The following is a 20906-nucleotide window of genomic DNA, read 5'->3' as shown; positions in this document are numbered from 1 at the left end:
GGACACCGCAGTGACACTACGGAACCTCATGGAATCAAGGGGCCATTGTGACACTGGGGTGCCTCATGGAATCAAGGAGAGCATTGTGAAACTCGGGGGCTCCAAGGAGCCAGGGGTCCATGGTGACCTTGTGCAGCACAGAGTGTCACAGAGGAGCCATTGTGACACAATGAGGTCTCATGAAAGCAAGGAGCCATGGTGACACATCAGGGCTTTGTGGGACCACGAAGCCATTGTGACATTGCAAGGCCTCAGGGAAGCACGAGGCCATTGTGACACGACAGAAGCAAGGGGAACATTGTGACACTTCAAGGCCTCATGGAACCAAGGAGACCATTGTGACACTGTGGGGTCCCATGAAACCAAGGGAACATGGAACAGGTCTGGCTGGCTGGGCCTCCTGGGGAGGCCAGCTGACCTTGACATGTTGAGGGCTGTCTCTCATCTGCCCCTGAAGCACTGGGGCTCTGGGCTTTCCTTCCTATGGGTGAGAACTGTCCTTCTCCTCCAGGGACCCATGGAGAAAACTGGGATTCCTCCTCCAAATTTCCTTATATGCAAAGATTGTTCCCAGATGAAATCTGCCAGGACAGACAGATCTGGCTGCCTTGGCCACCCAGGGGCACCTCTCATCTGCCTTTGAAACAGTGGGACCATGTGCTTTTCTTTCTTATAGGAAAAACACCATCAATCTCAATGAGTCACCCATGGCCACAAGTGGGCATCTGCCTCCAGATTCCCTATATCCAAGGATAGCTCTCAGACCAAAGCTGCCAGGTCTGACAAGTCTGGCTGGCCTTGGCTTCCTGAGGGCTGGCACTCATCTGTCTCTGAAACACCAGGGCTCTGTGCTTTCCTTCCTCATGAAAAGATTCCACCTCCAAAATGCCCTATGTCCAAGGACAGCCCCTAGATGAGAGGTGCCAGGAGAGACAGTTCTGGCTGGCTTGGCCTAAGGGTGGCCACCCCTCATCTTCTTCCAAAACACTTGAACTTCATGCTTTTCTTTCCTATAGGAAAAAACCCATCCATCTTGACAAGGTGCCCATGGCCAAAACTGGGATTCCACCTCCAAAACTCTCCATATCCAAGGATTGCTCCCATGGGAAAGTTGCCAGAAAAGACAGGTCTGGCTGCCCTTGGCCTCCTGGAGGCTGCCTCTCACCTGATTTTCGAACACTGGGGCTCTGGGCTTTCCTTTCAATGGAAAGAACAATCCTACTTCGAAAGGTGTCTGTGGTCAAAATTGAGCTTCATCCTCCCAAACTCCATACATACAAGAATCCTCCATGACAAAAGTCACCAGGACAAAGAGGTCAGGCTGGCTTGGCCTCCCAGGAGCCACCTCTCTCCTCTTCTCCCTTTGAAACACTTGGGCTCTGTGTTTTCCTTCCTATGGAAAAGAACTGTCCTTCTTATCTACACAGAAATGGCCAAAATTTAGATTCCACCTCCCAAATTCCCTATATCCAAGGGCTGCTTTTCGACAAAAGCTACCAGAACAGAGAGGTCTGGCTGGCCTCCGCCTCTGGTGGTCACCTTTCATCTGTCCCTGAAACAGTGGCGTTCCCTGCGTTCCTTCCTATGGAAAGGAGCCGTCGTTCTCCTCCAGGTGTTTGTGGCTGAAATTGGAATTCCACCTCTAAAATTCTGTATACCCAAGGGTTGCTCCCAGGCAAAATCTGCCAGTACCATCAAGTCAGGCTGGCCTTGGCCTCTGGTGGCTATCCTACAACACTGGGGCTGGGTTCTTTCCTTCCCATTGGAGATCACTGGGACACTGGAGGGATCTCATGGAACCAAGGGGATCATTGTGGCACCACTGGAGCCCATGGAACCAAGGGGATCATTGTGACACCACTGGAGCCCGTGGAACCAAGGGGCCATGGTGACACAGCGGGGCTTCATGGAACGCAGAGACCTGTATGGCTCCGTGGGGCCTGATGGAACCATGGAGACCATGACAACCGTTCAGGGCTTGGTGTCACCAAGGGGGCATTATGGCACCTCAAGGCCTCAGGGAAGCATGGGAGCATTGGGACACTGTGGGGCCCCATGGAACCCAGGGAACATGGGACAGGTCTGGCTGGCTTGGCCTCCCAGAGGCCACCTGACAGGTCTGGCTGATCTTGGAATGTCAAGGGCTGTCTCTCATCAGTTCCTGTAGCACTGAGGCTCCGTGCATTCCTTGCTATGGAAAAGAACCATCTGACTTTTCAGACGCCCATTGCCAAAGATGGTATTCTGCCTAAAAAATTTCTGCTATGCAAGGGTATCTCTCAGAAAAAGTCCTGCCAGCTCTTACTGGCCTTGCTCTCTGGTGGTCACCTCTCATCAGTCCCTGAAACACTGGGGCTCTGTGCCTTTCTTTCCTATAGAGAAGAACCAGCCTTCATGTCCAGGGACCATGGAAAAAAATTTGAATTTGGCATCCCAAATTCCATATATCCAAGGATTGCTCCCAGACAAAAGTAGCCAGGTCAGGCTGGCCTGAAGTTTGTTGATTTTCTTAGACTCTGAGCTGAATGTTTTCAATTGAAAACATGTTGTAGAGGGCCCAGAGATCTCCCAAGGAGTGGTTTTGAGGCCTTAGGCACATGACCATTGCATATGGACAAAGGAGCTCTGTGCTCTGTGCTGTTGGGGTGGTTTTGCATCATGGAAGCAATGTTCTAAGAGAAGCTGCCAGCAGTTTCCACTGTGAGTGACAAAAAACCACTCAGTTAACTTTGAGAATTGACAGTCTGTTAAAACACTCGGGAATCTGTACATGCCTTTGTGAAGACACACATTAAAGATGAGAAAGCCTAGGAGGGTCTCTTTTCCTTCTGGCTGACACAGAGGTAACAAGGCTGACCTGGCCCCCATCTTAGCTGGGGCAGGCCGGGTGGCTCCTGCCGTGGGGCCGGGCCCCTTCCCAGGGACCCCACCAGGCCCCATCAGCTGCTGGGCAGGGCAGGGGAGGCCTTGGGGCCGAGGCCGGGCCAGGTCATGGCTGCAGTTGCCAACATCTGGGCACTGCTGAGCCCTGCCCCACCGCCAGTCTGGCCAAGCCAGGATCCACTGGGCCTCAGGAGCAGCCCCGGGCTGGGCCGGCTTGGGCAAGATTCTGCAACCATTGGGATTTGCCCACAACCCCCGGGCAGGGGGAGAAGAAGCCATCGGCCCCTGGCTGTGCTGCTGCTGTGTTCTGGCCTGGCTGCTGAGATCCCAGCCCTCCCCCAGCATGGCCCATCCTGACACAGCCCCAGCGCACCTGCTGCAGAAACCTCCATCGTAAAACAGCTTCGGCCGCAAGGACCGAGCCCAGCTGGGGTCACAGAATCACCTGCAGGACCCAGGTGAGATATGAACTCTTTCAGTGCTTCCATCCTCCCTCGAGTGAGAGGAAAGGACAAAGTGCAGGCACATAGAGGAGCAACATGAAGACACCGAGGTCAGTGAAAAGGAAGTTGAGTCCCAGATGGGAGGGATGAGGAGATGCCTTGATCCTGGGGCTGAAATCCTCTTGTAAAGCTATGGAGAATGATGGAATTGATTTATCAGACTCTCTTTTTCCCTATAACACATTGAAAAGTATGGGGAGATGACTTGTTCAGCAAAGGCTTCCAAAGCAAAGTAAGCAAATTGAAGTAGCTGTGATTCCATGAGAAGTTTGAACAGACAAAGAGAGCAGATTGATGAGACCCTGTGCCCTCAGCGAGAAAAGAAAAAGATCTCTCTTCCAGGAGATGAAGACGATTTCAGAAATAGATGAAGAGAACCTTTGCTCTTAAAAAGCTCATCTTTTATACCCCATAAGTTGGCATGGCCCAAAAACCCAGCTGTGGGAAATGCTGTGAAAAAATGGGAGGAACTTCATTATTGCAGATTTTCATGGTGGCTGCTATGTGTGGGAATTGAGAGCCATGAGAGAACTGTTTACTTCTGGAGAAGTCTCCATAGCATGAAAGAGAGACTCCTCTCCCTAAGTGCACTGAAGATAGGCTATTCTAGAGGTGGTAAACTGACTGAAAATTTTAGGTTTTGTCTCTTTACATTGCCAGTAAGAAAGAAAAGGTTGTAGAGAGAGGAGAAGTGTTCTGAAAGTTTTATTCTGATTCTTATTACTCTTTGTTTTAGTTAATATTAATAAACTTTTCTTTATACTCTTTTAAGGTTTTGAGCCTACATTGCCTTTCCCCTAATCCTCTTTCACAGCAGGAAAAGACTAAGGATATTCTAGTGAATGTACTGGTAGTTAGCCAACACGGAACCCACCACACTAATTGATGCATTGGCTGAAAAATCTCAAATTGGCAAACCAAAACCACTACAGAAAAGTTCCTGATGAACTGCATAGGAGCAGGGGGAAATCAAGGCGGAGCCATGGTTTGTCAGGACTTGCCTGATCCTAATGAGCCCCGTGGTGCATTTGGAGCTGAGGCCTGGAACCTCAGGGCCTGAATGGAGATTGCATAAACCTTTCGAGACGTCAAAGTCAGAAGAAAACCCCAAAGTGTCTCAAGGCATGAATGGGTCCTACTGAGGTCCATGCCCAACACAGGCTCCTCATGGACTCCTTGGAGGAGAGAACTGGAGGCCAGGATGGCACAAAAACCTCTGAGAAACTCAGTGTGGAAAGGAAAATCCAAAGTACCTTAAAAAGTTTGAGTATCTCAAAGTACTAATGAGCCCCACTGAGTGTCAGTACAAAGCTCTCAAGGGACTCATTAAAGCAGATAATTGGGGCCATGATTGCACAAACCTCTCCCAGAGTCTGTATCAAAAGGGAAGCACCAAGTACCTTAAAATAAGTGAAGTACCCTGAAGCATTAATGGGCCCCAATGAGTGTTGCTACTGAGAAAGCCTCTCGATGGACTAATTACAGCAGATAATTGGGAGCCATGATTGCACAAACCTCTCAGAGACTCCAAGGCAAAAGCCAAACCCAAAGTCCTTTGAAAGTCCTGCAGTGCCTGAGAGCATTAAGGAACCCCCAGGGCCATTGCTGAGCAAGGTTCCCCAGGGACTCCTTCCAGCAGATCCTTGAGGCCACTGGGATGTGGGCTAGGGGGGGATGCTGAGGGCAGGACAAGGGGCTGATCGTGCCCAGCCTGGCTGGGGCTGTGCCAGGAGGCCCCAGTGCCTCAGGACAAGGTGTCTCCTCACAGCCCTTGGTGGCCAAGACGCTGCTGTGGCCCATGGCACCAAGACTTGGCTTCTCTTTGTCCCCACCTGTCATCACTGCCTCCAGTTCTCTGCTCTGCCTGGGGCCTGGGGACACTTTCTCAGTCTTGTCCCTCAGTGGGACCAATTAAAAGTCCAAGAAACTTTGGAGTTGGATTCTGACTTGGGGTTCTGGAGAGGTTTCTTCAGCTCCCTTTCAGGGACTGATGTTCAGTGCCTGAGCACAAAGCCCCAGAGGGTCATTAAAGTCCTTGTGCTGTGTCTGTGCTGCTGAGCTAGGCTGGGCTACTGGAACAGAAGTAGCTCCTGGTAACCAAGAAGAGCTTCAAAAGCACATTTCTCTTGATGTGCAGCTTTTCTCCCAGCCCAGTAGGGCTGGGGCACTGTTTGCAGCCACCCCGGGCACAGCACAGAGGCACAGAGAGCTTCAATCAGTCAGGGCTGGGAAGGTGCTGAGAATTGCCTGGGGCACAATCACTGCCAGCCCTTGGCACAGGAACCTCTTGCTGCAGGACAGTGCAGCTGCAGCTCCTGGAGCCATCTCCTAAAGCTGCAACATTCCAATGCCTGCAGACTCTGTGAGTACAACTCTGGGTATTTCTGGTGCAGGGAAGGTGAAATGCTCATGAAGCTCTGACATGCTCAGTGCTTCTGATCAGTCCTAGAATATTTCCAAGACAAGGATTTTCACTTGAAGATGAGGAACTTCCCCAAAACTTGGTATTCATTTTCCTACTACTGGAGAATAACAGGGAAATTAGATAAATATTAAAGGTTTAATATGAATTAATTATGAATACTGACAAGTGCCCTAGACATCCAACTGTTGTTTTAGTGATCAATCGGTTCACAGGAGATCCCTAATGTGCTTTCAGCCACCCTGCCTGTGAACAGCACCAGCATCACTTTTGCTCTTAATTATTAGGCTCAGTCTGAGCTGTCCTTTCTGCAAGCTGCAAAGAGAACCTGCCCCAGACTGTGCCCTGCAAACAGGCAGGGTTCTGTCAGGCCAAGGAGAGTGCATGGAGATCTGGGGTCTGTGAGTGCTGTCAAGGAGAGATCAGACATAGGGAAACACCTGCAGGAGGAAAATCTCCAGAAAGCAGAGAGATCAGACAATGAGAGAAAACAAACCCCAGAAATGCTGTGGCAGGGAGAGTTTAGAGATGTCCACAGGATCCCCTGCAGTGCAGCCTCTCCCTCTGAATAAGCCCCCTCCCTCCTGTGCCCCCAGACAAGCCTCTGCCCTCAGGGCCAGGGCTCCAAGGTGTGCAGCCCTCCTGGGCAGGCAGAGCTGCAGCAGAGCCGTGGGGCAGCTCTGTAGCCCCAGGCCCAGTTCCCTCTGCAGAGCACAGGGCTGGGAGCAGCTGCCTGGCCCTGGGGACTCTGGAGGGGGCACAGCTGGGTCAGGGTGACACTGTCCCCAGTGCCCAGCTCTGGGCAATGCTGTCAGGGCAGCCAGGGAAGGAGCTGCATCTCCTTCATCCAATGCCAGCATAAGGACACTTGGAAGTCTCCCTGAGATTTCAGTCCAAGCTAGGAGCTTCAATCTAGGATTCAAACCTGTCCTAGAGCATCTTTGAGTTGTAAGACTGATGGGGAAAGGCACAGATCTTCTAACACTGAAAGTGCTGCTGGGTTGTTGAAATGAGCAACAGTAATGCTTGGATACGGAAGTGGATCTGGACTGTGGTTGAACCATTTGCGCTCAGCTTTACCTGGGACATTTTTGGGGAAACATGGGAGACTGATCCACCTCCACCTGAGAAAGGCTAAAGCCCTGAAAAATTCTGTACAGGTCGGAATGACAGACAACCTCCCGTCACTCTCCACTCATAACTTTGCCTCACAGAATTTGCTCTGTTTTCCCTGGGTGCAGCAGAAATGCTGAGGGTTTCTGATATCCAAGAATACCAGGAGAGATATGGGAGAGCTTAAAGAAGAAACCCCAGAAAGCTTGAATAAAAAGGGTCTGTGTGTGTGTTCTAGGGGAAGGTGTATGGAAAATGGATTTGATTTTGCTTATAGATATCTCCTCTAAAACTTAGCTGTCCTTTTCTCCATGTACAGGTCCCCATGTGCAGCCACAGCCAATGTCCAACAGCAGCTCCATCAGCCACTTCCTCCTGCTGGCATTGGCAGACACGCAGCAGCTGCAGCTCCTGCACTTCTGCCTCTTGCTGGGCATCTCCCTGGCTGCCCTCCTGGGCAACGGCCTCATCATCAGCGCCATAGCCTGCAGCCGCCACCTGAAAAAGCCCATGTTTTTCTTCCTGCTCAACCTGGCCCTCACTGACCTGGGCTCCATCTGCACCACTGTCCCCAAAGCCATGCACAATTCCCTCTGGAACATCATGATCATCTCCTACACAGGATGTGCTGCCCAAGTATTTTTTGTTATGTTCTTCATGGGAGCAGAGTTTTCCCTCCTGACCGTCATGTGCTATGACCGCTACGTGTCCATCTGCAAACCTCTGCACTATGGGACCCTCCTAGACAGCAGAGGTTGTGCCCACATGGCAGCAGCTGCCTGGGCCAGTGGCTTTCTCAATGCTCTCATGCACACGGCCAATACATTTTCCCTGCCCCTGTGCCATGGCAATGCCCTGGGCCAGTTCTTCTGTGAAATCCCACAGATCCTCAAGCTCTCCTGCTCCAAATCCTACCACAGGGAACTTGGGCTTCTTACAGTTAGTGTCTGTTTGGTATTTGTTTGTTTTGTGTTCATTGTTTTCTCCTACGTGCAGATCTTCAGGGCTGTGCTGAGGATCCCCTCTGAGCAGGGACGGCACAAAGCCTTTTCCACCTGCCTCCCTCACCTGGCTGTGCTCTCCCTGTTCCTCAGCACTGGCATATTTGCCTATCTGAAGCCCCCCTCCATGTCCTCCCCATCCCTTGATCTTGCCCTGTCAGTTCTGTACTCCGTGGTGACTCCAGCCCTGAACCCCCTCATTTACAGCCTGAGGAACCAGGAGCTCAAGGCTGCAGTGTGGACGCTGATGACTGGATGCTTTCAAAAACATTAAAGTGCTTGCCGATTTCTGCAAACCATTTATAATAAAACTCATCTTTGATACTTCTTGTACATCTCATTTTGGAAGTTTTGTAATTTGTTTTACTTTAACAATAAAGTCCACAAAGAAAAATCATTCTTTGTGACATTACGCATCTTGTTTCTCTCCACCTTCTCTATGGCCACAGACTATGTGAATGAGGAGCTGCACTCTCAGTGGTTTTAAAGGAACTACAGGATCTCCCAGCAAAGTTTTCTGCAGAGATGCCCTTTTGTTGCCTTCTCTGGAGCTGCAGCAGCAATGTCTGTGTGCAGAGCTGGGGGACCATCAGTGCTGGCACAGCAGCTGTGCCCAGCAGCAGCAGCACTTGGTGTTGCCAATGCTGCTCCTGTGGCCCTGTGCCACTGCCCTGGTGGCCCTGGTATTGCTGTAGGGCCTGAGTGCTCTCAGGGCCGGGCACAGCCCTGGGGTGGCAGTGCCGGGGCTGCAGCAGGGACAGGCCATGGGCGCTGCAGGGCAGCGCTGACGCCTCAGGCCAGGCCCTGGGGGCTCCAGGCTCCTTGCCCAGGCTCTCTCAAGAACATGCCCAGGCCAATGCTGAGCACAGAAAACCCCTGTGAGCAGCCTCAGGGTGGCCATGGGCAGGCTGGGGGCAAATAGCATGGCTGGTGCTTTGCAAGGGCCCTGGGGAAGATGGGAAGGAGCAGCAGAACAAGGGCTGATCCATCCCCAGTGCTCTGGACAGCCCAGGGCAGTGCCCCAGAGCGTCCTCATGGAGCTGCCAACAACATCCCCCTTCTGCAGCCCTGGCCTCTCCCCCAGCTCACACAGGTGCCCCATCCTTGCAGGCACAGACACGGCAGCACTGGCTCAGGAACCCCTGTTTACATTGCACAGAGCAGGCGGGAACACCCCCATGGTGTTGCTGTGGGGACATGAACCTGAGGGAGCACAAATGCCATCAGCCACTGGGGCCAGGAAGGGCTGGGGGAACACCCAGGAAACCACTCAGCTTTGTCCTGGCCTCTGTAGTCAGCCAGAAAGTTTGTTCCCATGGGCTGGGAGTTTCCTGTCCCACTGCAGATGCTGTTGGTCAGAGCCAGGGCTGCCTGGCAGACACCCCCAAACTGCCCTGAGCATTTCCTTTGCTTTACCTTTGATTTCTTCACGCTTCCTGCTACAAATTTTTTCCTGTTGCCCACCCCTGTTCTCTCCCTGGGAAACAGACCATCCCTGTTTGCCCTTTCTTCTCTGGCCCCACTCCCCATTTCAGTTCCTGACTTGGCACCATGGGAACATCCCTTGGGCAGCAGGATCATCCTCCAAGTGCTGCAGGAATTGTCTGCAGGCTCCTGCAGTGCCTGGTGCTGCTCCCTTGCCAGAGGCACCCCAGGCAGGGGGACACATCTGGGCTGCTGTGTCTGGCTCTGGGGCTCCCTGTTCTGGGCAATGAGGATGAGCTGCAGAGGCTCTGCAGGACTGATAGGAGAAGCTGAGGCACCTGGGCTGCTGGAGCTTCTGCAGAGGAGGCCCAGGGCTCATCCTGCAACTGCTCCAAGGGTGCTTTCAGAGAACCACAGAATCAGCCAGGTTGGAAATGACCTTTAACATCATCGAATCAGACCTGTTCCGTGACACCACATTGTCTCCCCTGAGCCTTCTCTTCTCCCGGATAAACAACCACAACTCCCTCAGCTGCTCCTCACAGCTCTTGTGTTCCATACCCCTCCCCAGCCTTGTTGTCCTTCTCTGGACATGCTCCAGCCCCTCCATGTCCTTCCTAAACTGGAGAGCCGAGAACTGGACACAGCAGTTGAGGTGCTACCCAAGCAGTGCAGAGCACAGGGGAAAAACTGTTAAGCCTCGCCTTTTTGGATTTGGTCTCTGGATCCAGCCTGTCCAGGGCCCTGTGCAGAGCCCTCCTACCCTCCAGCAGATCAACACTCCCAGACAACTTGGTGTTACCACAGTTCCATGAGGCCCAAGAGTGTCCCAATGGTCTCCATTAATCCATGAGGCCTCCCAGTATCACAATGTCCCTTTGGTTCCATGGGACCCTTTGGTGTCACAAAGTCCCTTGTATCCTTGGGCCCCACAGAGTCACAGTGGTGCTGTGGTCCCTCAAGGCCCCACAGTGTCACAATGGATCCTTGGTCCCCAAAGCCCTGCAGTGTCACACTGGTTCCATGAGGTCTGGCAGTACAGCAATGCTCTCCTTGGTTCCACAGTGTCACAATGGCCTCTTGGTCCCAAGGGCCACAACAGTGTCAAACATTTTTCCTTCATTCCTGGTGTCCCTGAGGAGCAGCACCGGACACTTGGTTCCATGGGGCCCTGCAGTGTCCCAATGGACCCATCATGTCAGCAGGTCCTGCTCTGTCACAATGCTCTGCATGGTTCCACAAGGTCCTGCAGTGTCACAGTGGCCTCTTGGTTCCACCAGGACCCAGACTGTCACCATGGACTCCTTGCTTCCATTCAGCCCCAAAGTGTCACAATGGCCCCTTGGCTCTGTGCTGCCATGTCATACACAGTGTCACCATGGTCCTCTTAGTGCCACCAGGCGCCACAGTGTCACAATGGCCCTATGCTTCCCCAGGGCCCTGCAGTGTCACAATCATCAGAGAATCAACCAGGCTGGAAAGGACCTTGGAGAGAATCAAATCCAACCTGGGACCCAACACCAGCTTGTCACCCAGACCATGGCACTGAGTGCAACATCCAGTCTTTCTTTAAACACCTCCAGGGACGGTGACTCACCCATCTTCCTGGGCATCCCATTCCAATGCCCAATCATACTTTATGTGAAGAATATTTCCTAACATCCAGGCTTAACTTTCCCTGGTGCAGCTTAAGTCTCTGTGCTCTTGTCCTGTCACTGTTCCCTTGGAAAAGACCCTGACCCCCAGCTGGCTGCACCCTCGTGTCAGGGAGTTTTAGAGAGTGATGAGGCCTCTCCTGAGCCTCCTCCAGGATCAAAAACCCCAGCTCCCTCAGCCACTCCTCACAGGACTTGCGTCACAGACCCCTCACCAGCCTTGTTGCTCTTCTCTGAATACACTCCAGCCCCTCCATGTCCTTCCAAAACTGGGGGACTCAGAACTGGACACAGCACTCGAGGTTCTGCCCAACCAGTGCTGAGCACACAGGAAGAATCACTGCCCTGCTCCTGCTGGCCACACCATTCCTGAGCCAGGCCAGGAGCCATTGGCCTTCTTGGCCACCTGGGCACACTGCTGCCTCATGTCCAGCCTACTGTCCATCAGTCCCTGCAGATCCCTTTCTGCCTGGCTGCTGTCCAGACACTCTGTCCCCATCCTGTAGTGCTTGAGGGGTTGTTGTGGCCCAAGTGCAGGACCTGGCACTTGGACTTGTTAAACCTGACCTTGACGGATTTGGGCCCTGGACGAAACCAGTCCAGAGCCCTGTGCAGAGCCCTCCTACCCTCCTGCAGACCCACACTCACACCCAGCTTGGTGTCATCTGCAAACTTGTTAATAGTGGGCTCAATCTTCTCATCCACATTGTCAATGATAATTTTAAACAGCACTGGACCCAACACAGACCCTTGGGAGACACCACTGGAGACTGGACACGCAATGGATGCAGCACCATCCCCATCACGCTCTGGGCCCAGCCTCCAGCCTGCTCTTTACCTGGGAAGGGTGAACATGTCCAACCCATAGGCTGCAGATTTTCCAGGGAATTCTGTGGCTTACTGTGTCAAAAGCTTTTCTGAAGTCCAGGCACACAACATTCACAGCCTTTCCCACATCCACAGTTGGGTCACCTGGTCATAAAAGGAGACCAGATTGGTCAGGCAGGACCTACCCCTCCTAAATCTGTGCTGGATGGCTCTGATCCCTCGGCCATCCTGTGGGTGCCCTGGGATGGCCCTCAAGGTGATCTGTTCCATTTCCTTGCTGGGCACTGAGGTCAGGCTGACAGGCCTGGAGTTCTCCAGATCCTCCTTCCAGCCCTTCTTGGGGATGGGCTCACACTGCCACCTCCAGTCCTCTGGAACCTCCCTGCTGAGCCAGGACTGATGGTAAATGAGGGAGAGCAGCTTGGGGAGCTCATCCACCACCTTCCTCATTCCCCTAGGATGGATCCCATCCAATCCCATACATCTATGAGCATCTGAGTGGCTCAGCAGGTCACCAGCTGCTTCCTCCTGGATTTCAGGGGTCTGTTCTGTTCCCTGTGCCCATCTACCATCTCAGGAGAACACTCGTCCTGAGCACAACCTGTCCTAATATTGAAAATTAAGACAGACAAGGTATTAAGTAACTCAGCCTTTTCCTTGTCTTTAGTTACTATATTCTCCACTGCATCCAATAAAGAGTAAAGGCTCTCCTTATTCAATATTTTGCTATTATTTTTTAACAGAATATTTTCTATTCTTTTTCACAGAAGTGGCCAGGTTAAGCTCTAATTGAGCTTTCACCTCTCAAATTTTCTTTCTGCGTGACCTAACAATATCCTTAAACACTTCTTAAGTTTCCTGATCTTCTGTTCAAAAATGATGCACCCTCTTTTTTTCCCTAAGTTCCAATAAAAGCTCCATGGGCAGCCAGGACAGTCATTTTCCTCACCAGCTCATCTTTTGCCACACTAGGATAGGCTGCTCATTCCCCCTTAAAATTATTTTCTTGAAATGTGTCCATCCTTCCTGGACCCCTTTGTTTTTAAAGGCTGTTTCCCTTAAAAAAATCACTACCTGATTTGGTACTCTCCAAATCTGCATCCTAAACAGGCCAAAATCTGCCCTTCCCAATTCCAGTGTAGAAGTTTTGTTGCTGCCCCTCCTTCTTTCATAGAACATAGAAAACTTGATTATTTCATGGTCACTATGCCCCAGGCAGCCTCCAAGCCCCACATCTGCCACCAGCCCTTCTCTTTGTGAACATCAGGAGACAGAGCTTTCCTCGGGAGTGGGAGTGTTGAGCGTCACCAAAAATTCAGTAAAACAGAAAACTCCTTAACACCAATGCAGCATTAAGAAGCAGCATTCTTTATCCAGCTGGATGCATAGGGGACAGTTCCTCCCAAAGCCCTGCATGCTGAATGCACGAAAGTTTCTGGTTTATATTCTGTATTTTGCACGCATATTCATTGATAGTCCTGGACTAAACACACGGATGGATAATCATTTCCCCAAAATCATGAACATATTTCCCCTCCCCTTTACCCATGTGTCCTGGGGGTCTCTCTGGTGGTCCCTGTGGTTTTGGATCCCAATGTTCCAGTGGGCCTGGCTGAGCTGGCAGGACACTGAGGCTGGTGAACTTCCAGTTCCCCTTCTCACACAATGGGCATTGTGTGGTTTCCATAGGCCTGGGGTTTTGGAGAACAACCTCCAGGTGTCAGTCACCTGGTGCAGACAATTTATCATCTGGTAACATGAGGTCACAGAGTGGGCTGTGACATCACAGAGTGGGTTATATGAGGTCATCTAAAAGCTATGACATCATAGACTGCTTCTGTGACATCACAGAGCCAGCTGTGACATCACAGGGCAGAGGTCTGACATCATAGAGCAGACTATGACATCACAGAGTTGGCTGTGACATCCCAGAGGGGCTGTGTGACATCCCAGCAGGGCTGTGTGAGGTCACTGGGTTGGTCACTCTGCCCCAGCTCCCCCTCACAGTTTCTCCCAACAAGTCCAGTGCTGTTCATGCCCAGCAGGGTCACTGTCCCCGGGTATCCCCCCAGCCCACCTGGAGCCACAGCCTCCACCAAAGGATGTTCCACAGGATCCACCCCAGAGACTGACATGGGGACAAGGGGCCAGGGCTGTGTGACCAGGACACCAAGGACATGGATTATCCAGGTCACTGTGGCCTGGTTTGGGTTGCCAAGGGCAGGAAAGATGTCTGGCAGCTGGAGCAGGGTCTGGGAAGGGCTTCCAAGGTGGGGCTAGAGCCCTTGGGCTGTGAGCAGAGGCTGAGGGAGCTGGGCTTGTCCAGCCCGGAGCAGGGAAGGCTGAAGGGCTCCTCATCCCAGCTTGGCAGTGCCAGAAAGGAGGTGATGGAGAACACAGAGCCAGGCTCTTCACCGGGGGCCTGGTGGGAGACAAAAGCCAATGGGTGGGAGGGGAAAGAGGGGAGATCAGCTAGGAGAGGAGGAGATGAAATGAGTCAGGCTGGTTTCAGAATTTCCTCAACAGCAAAAGCAGCCTGACCTCCCTTCTCCATCCACCACTGACAGCTTTGCAAATCAGGAATTGTTGGAGTTGTTTTGCCCCCACTCCAGGATGAGCATCCTGATACAAGAACTTAATTCTGTTTATATCTATCACAGAACCATATTTGTCTAAAATTATTTTTAGTATGCAAATCACTTGTGGATGGTGCACTCATCAGATGCTGCTGGGGCACTGCACATCGCTCAGGGAAGAGCAAGATTGTTATTAAAATGTGTCCTGTTCAACTGTGATCTGTTGGCCATGAAGAGAAACCTTTCTGTGCCTCTGAGTCCCACCAGTTCCTGAACCCCAAAGGACACAAACCTGATGAGTTGTGGTTCCCACTCCAGTGGCTGCACTTGGACCTCCCTCCATCCCCAGAGCAGAGCTCCCTTGCCCGTGAAAGTCCCTGGCAATGCAGGGATGAAGGAAACAGGTCAGGCTGTGGGGATCAGGGGCAGGGAAGAGGCAGGGAGAAGAATGACTTTTGCATTTGAAGAAGCTGTGCCTTCCCTTGGCTTTGTTGGCTGACAATAAATGAACATCTCTCTGTGTCTCAGGCAGCTCCTTCTGCAGGGAAAGCAGGTGGGAGTTGGAGCCAAGGAGCTGAAAGCTGCAGGTGCAGCCTGGGCTGGAGGCAGCTCAGATTTGCAGAAGACTGCTCTGAGTGCCAGGCCTTGGATGGGGGAAATGGTGGGGAGGGGGTAGGGACAGAGTCTGATTGATTGTCAGCCATGAAGTGTCTTGATTTTCATCTGTATTCCAACTGCATGAGGAGGCACTTGGATTCAATGTCAATTGGAGATTGCACATATCAATAAATTTACAGGAAAACAAAACTAAACAGGAGCTAAAAAAATCTCATCTTGCTGTCTTTTTAAATATCATGTATTCACTTTGAATACACTTCTGAGAGCTACTTAACTACAAAGTATTTGGAAACTGAAATCAAATTATTCCCAGAGGTTTGGCTTGTTAAGGTGTTCTGAATGTTAATGAGCCCTGGGACACTGAATTCCTGCACTGAAGAGCTGAAGGCTGAACAAGCATCTGGAGCAGTGAAATTCAGCAGCAGCCTCCAAGTTGCTGAGGATGTCAGCAGCCCCCACTGAGGCCATCCCTGCCCAGAGCCCGTGGGGGAATGGGCAGACAAGGAGAGTGGCCCTGGGGCTGGGGCAGCACAACTCAGAGGCACCAGTGGCTCCAGCTGGGAAATGGAGTGTGGAATGTGGCTGGGAAAGCCCTGCCTGGGCTGTGCCAAGCAGGACAGACAAGCCCTGACTTCCACTGCTCAAACAACCCTCAATGAGACATTTAAAAGGAATTTACAATTGTTTATGTACTCTGAATTGGATGTACTGGAGAAATACCCATAAGATATTCTCAGGAGCTCAAAACAACAAAACAGCCTTTACTGGCAGCTTTAGAAAATCAAGGAAATTTTTGCAAAGGTTTAATAGGACATTTAATCAACAAAAAAACACTTTTTAAAGCATCAATTTGGACAAATCAACTTCACAAAGACTAAGCCTATTCAATTTTAATTAATCAAAATTTGCTAGAGGACAAAAAGAGAAGTATTTTTCTTCCTTTCTCTCAGAAAGAGAGAAAGAAAAATAAGGTTTAAAGAAGCACATACACAGCTACCATCTCCTGTATTCCAGCACTGTTCAGATGGAAATTCCAAGAGTAGGCAGGGTCAAGATGTGTTCTTGCCTCATGGTCAGCCTTAAATACCTCTTGGTCTTCCTGGGCCCTTTCCCCAGGTGGGACTTGGGCTCATTTGGTCACTCAGGAGGTGGGCTGGGCTGGAGGCTCCAGAGGTGGCTGTGGAGCATTGCCTGTGCTGTGCCAGGGACTGGCAGGCACTGCTGGGCTGGGATAGAGGCTCGGGGGGGATTGGGGTTCCAGAGCAGGGCAGTGCTGGGATTCCAGGGCAGGGCAAGGCTGAACGTGCCCCTTCCTCCCCCACACATGAAATGTTTAGAGCCAACACTCTCCTCCAGTCTGTCACAACAGGCAATGTTAGAGGTGAAATTCCAATTTTTGCCATGGACACCTGGAAAAGAAGAACAATTCTTTCCCATAGGAAGGAAAGCATGGAAACTTCCCCAGTGTTTGGGGATGGATGAGATCTGACTTGCATGAAACCAGTGCCAGGCAGACTTGTCCTGGCAACATTCCTATGGGAACAATTCCTGGTTATAAGGAAATTTGGAGATGAAATCCCAATCCTGGCCATGGATGCTTGGAGCAGAAGGACAGTTCCATTCTATTGGGAAGGAAAGCACAGAGCTCCAGTGTTTCAGCAGCAGACGAGAAGAGACCCTTAACATGCAAAGGTCAGCTGGACCAGTCAGGCAGTCCATGGGACCTAAACCAGGCAGACCTGTTCTGTGTTCCCTTGGTTTTATGGGGCTCCATAGTGTCACAATGGTGCCTTGGACCCGCAGGGCCCCGCAGCATCATAAGGGTGACTTGATTCCATGGCTTCCAGCAGTGTCACAATGACCCCTGGATTACAGGAAGACCTGGCCCCTAGGTTTGATTGGGTCCCACAGTGTCACAGTGGCCCCCAGGTGTCACAAGGCCCCTCAGTGTCACAATGGTCCCAAGGATTCCATGAGGCCTTGCAGTGCCACAATGGTCTCCATGGCTCCCCAGGCCACACAATGTCACGTGACTCCTCTATTCCATGAGCCCTGCAATGTCACAATGGACCTTTGGACCCTGGGGGTTTGCTGTGTCACAATGGTCTCCTTTGGCTCCACAGTGTCACAATGCACCATTGATGACAAGAGGCCTCTCTGTGTCACCCTGGAGCTTTGGATCCATGCAGCCCTGCAGTGTAACAAAGGCCTCTTAGTTTCACCAGGCCCCACAATATCACAATGATCCTCTTGGTTCTCTGAGGACCCCCAGGGTCACGATGGTCTCACTGGTCCATGAGGGCTCACAGTGTCACAATGCTTTGCTTATTCCATGGGGCCTCATAGTGTCACAATGGTCTCCATGATTCCATGAGTCTGCACAGTGTCACAATGGTCTCTGCGATTCCATGGTGCCCCTCAGTGTCACAATGGCCCCTTGGTTCCATGAGGCTGTGAAGTGTCTTAATTGTCTTTACATGGTTACATGAGGCCTTGCAATGTCACAATGGACCTTTGGTTCCATGGAGTCTCGCAGTGCCACAATGGCCTATTCATTCCATGACACCCCAAAGTGTCACAATGGTCTCCATGGTTCCACGAGGCCCCGCGGTGTCACAATGGACCCTGGGTTTGATGGGGCCTCAGTGTCACAATGACCCCTACATTCCATGGAGCCACACAGCGTCAGTACAGTCCCCTTGGTTCCATGAGGCCCAGCAGTGTCACAGTGCTCTCCATGATTCCATGAGGCCCCACAGTGTCACAAGGCTCCCTTGGTCTCACAGGGCCCCACAGTGTCACAAGGCTCCCTTGGTTCCATGGCCCTGTGCTGCTGCATTCCCCCCTCCCCTTCTCAGGCCGCCCTGCCAGCTGAGAAATGCTCCTTGGGCCTCAGCCTTGGCCAACAGCCCCTGGGCTCAGCTCCTCTGCAGCTCATCACAAACACTGTCTGCCCCAGGCACGGCTGCTGCCCAAACAGCTCCTGGCTCCTTTAGGAGCAGCCCTGGGAGCTGTTTCTGTTCCCTCAGTGGCACAACATCCCTGTTCTCACACTGCCAAAGAAAGCTGCTGATGCCAAGTGTGGCCAGGATGAACCATTGCTGGGACTGAAGCCCCTCTCGTGGGGCCCTGCAAACAGCGCTCCAAAAGGAGCCCTTGGAGCTCTCCTGGGCCAGCGACTCCCTCTGAGTGGGGCCTCTCCCAGCCGGGAACTCTCCCGTTTGCTGCACTCGGGGATCCCAAACAACGACAGAGCCTGGGCTGATCCCCCCACTCCTCCAGGCTCAGCCCTTCACCCTCTGGGGAGATGCCAAAGCATCAGCAGTGAGCATTCCCTGCCCTCAGGGGAATTCCTCCCAGGTGCCTTGCACTGACTCTTTGTGTCTGTGTGCACACAGGAGTGCCTGTGCTGGGGAAATGTGGCAGAAATGCTGCTCTCTGAGGGGTCTGAGTGCCTTGGATAGCTAAGTCAGTCAGGTCTGTAGGTAAGGCTAAATCACAAGGTCTAAATGAAGTTAAATGCTGTTAAGAGATATCTTTTGCTAAGTTGTTTAATATATGTTATAAGCAGAGTTAAATACTGTTAAATGTTATGCTTCTGTTAAATTGCAAAGTCATAGATTTTAAGTTAGGTTAAATACTGTTAAGTGCTGTTCTTTTGGTAAATTGTGAATTTTAAGGTATCAGTCAAGGTTAAGTCCTACTTAGTTTGAGCTCTGTTAACCTTTTGGGCTGTGTTTCTTTTATCCTTGCCCTCACAGTCCTTGTGTCTCACACACATACACACACACACACACACAGGGACAGTTCTCAGTTCTTTTCTGGTTTGATTGCCTGGATTCTGCTTGGTTTTGTTGTTGCTTTGTTTCCCTGGTGTGCTTGAAGTGTCCAGTCAGGAGCAGAGTGACTCTTGCCAAGGAACTTTGTGGTGCTGTCCCTTAATACTAAATCTGGTTTTTGCTGATCCCTTGCTGGAGATTTTTCAGCGCTCTCAAGGCCTTGTTCGTAACAGGGTGAAGGAGCCCTGGCCCAGGCTCTGGCCCTGGGGGACACAGGGATGCTGCCGGGGGGTCCCTGTCCCCCTGTCCCACCCCCAGGGCCCTGTCCCCTGTCCCCATGTCAGGCTCTGGGGTCGATCTCATGGAACATCCTCTGGGGGAGGCTGCGGTGCCGGAGGCGGGGGGACCCAGGGGGACAGGGTACCCCACTGTGCATGAGCAGGGTTGGACTGCTCTGGGGGAAACTGTAAGGGGGGACAGGGTAGAGTGACCTCCCCAGTGACCTCACACAGCCCCTGTGATGTCACACAGACACTGTGAGTTCACACAGCCACCTGTGATGTCACACTGACCCTGTTATGTCACACTGACCCTGTGATGTCACACTACCCCAGTGATGTCACACAGCCATCTCCGTGACCTCACACAGCCCCCTGTGATATCACATTGCCCCTGTGATGTTACAGAGCCTCCTGTGATGTCACAGCCCACTGCGAGACCTCACACAGCACCCTTGTGATGTCACAGAGCCAACTCTGGGATTTCACCCTGGAATGTCAGTCATGCAGCTGCAATGTAATGTCACAGAAGACTCTGTGATGTCACAAAGTCACCATGTGATATCACGTTCTGTTCTGTGATGTCACAGCCTGCTCTTTGATGTTATACAGCCACCCACTGATGTCACAACCCACCCTCTAATTTCACAGGGCCACCCTCTATGGTGGCAGGATCTGCTCTCTGGCCTCACACCCCCCTCAGTGATGTCAGAGACAGCTGTGTGATGTCACAACCCCCTCCGTTATGTCACAAAAACCCTCTCTGTGATGTCATACTGCCACTCTTTTATGTCACAGCACATAGTTTGACCTAACAGCCTGTTCTGTGATGTCACAGAATCTCCTTTGTGATGCTGCAGCTGCTCAATGTCCTCACACAACAAACTCTGTGAAGTCATAACCAAACCAGTGACCTCACACAGCCCACTCTGTGCTGTCACACAGCCCTTTGCTGACATCACTGCTCTGTGCCTCCATGACACAGCCACAGAGGTGCTGCTGTGACACAGCCCCCTCTGGGACATCCCACAGCCCCTGCCAGTGCTGAGCCCCTGTGAGCTCTGTCTGTGCCCTGCTGGTGTCCCTGAGGTGCCCTGGCAGTGCCCCAGCCCTGCTGGGCTGTGCACAGGAGCTGCTCCTGGCCAGAGCTGTCTCTCTGCAGCTCTGCCCTTGCCAGGAGCTGCCTCTGGGCCAGGAGCCCAGCCCAGCTCAGCAGCACAGACACAGCATAAGGACTTTAATGAGCCTCTGGGGCTTTGTGCTCAGGCCCTCAACATCAGTCCCTGAGAGGGAGATGAAGAAACCTCTTCAGAACTTGAAGTCAGAATCCAGCTCCAGAGTTTCTTGGACTTTTAATGGGTCCCACTGAGGGACACAACTGAGAAAGTGTCCCCAGGCCCCAGGCAGAGCAGAGAACTGGAGGCAGTGATGACAGGTGGGGACAAAGAGAAGCCAAGTCTTGGTGCCCTGGGGCACAGCAGCATCTTTGCCTCCAAGGGCTGTGAGGAGACACCTTGTCCTGAGGCACTGGGGCCTCCTGGCACAGCCCCAGCCAGGCTGGGCACGATCAGCCCCTTGTCCTGCCCTCAGCATCCCCCCCTAGCCCACATCCCAGTGGCCTCAAGGATCTGCTGGAAGGACTCCCTTGGGAGCCTTGCTCAGGAATGGCCCTGGGCGTTCCTTAATGCTCTCAGGGACTGCAGGTTGTTCAAAGGACTTTGGGTTTCGCTTTTGGCTTGGAGTCTCTGAGAGGTTTGTGCAATCACGGCCTCCAATTATCTGTGTAATTAGTCCCTGGAGAGCCTTTGTCAGTAACAACACTCAG

General features: G+C 52.1%; 1 protein-coding gene and 1 long non-coding RNA gene across 2 annotated transcripts in view; one reads left to right on the top strand and one right to left on the bottom strand.

Annotated features, from left to right (window-relative positions):
- LOC311165771 overlaps positions 1 to 20906 on the bottom strand; it is a 276507-nt gene that overhangs the window by 90009 nt on the left and 165592 nt on the right. The gene's annotated exons all lie outside the window — the stretch shown is intronic.
- Positions 7264 to 8196, top strand: LOC311165762 (olfactory receptor 14J1-like; the record flags this gene model as incomplete). Its single annotated transcript, XM_084227269.1, has 1 exon — positions 7264 to 8196. The coding sequence occupies one exon, from the start codon at positions 7264 to 7266 to the stop codon at positions 8194 to 8196; it is 933 nt and encodes a 310-aa protein (XP_084083395.1).

The sequence above is a fragment of the Fringilla coelebs genome (assembly GCF_963513975.1).
Source record: "Fringilla coelebs genome assembly, contig: SCAFFOLD_38, whole genome shotgun sequence".
NCBI lineage: Eukaryota > Metazoa > Chordata > Aves > Passeriformes > Fringillidae > Fringilla > Fringilla coelebs.
This window is presented reverse-complemented; position numbering and strand designations above follow the sequence as displayed.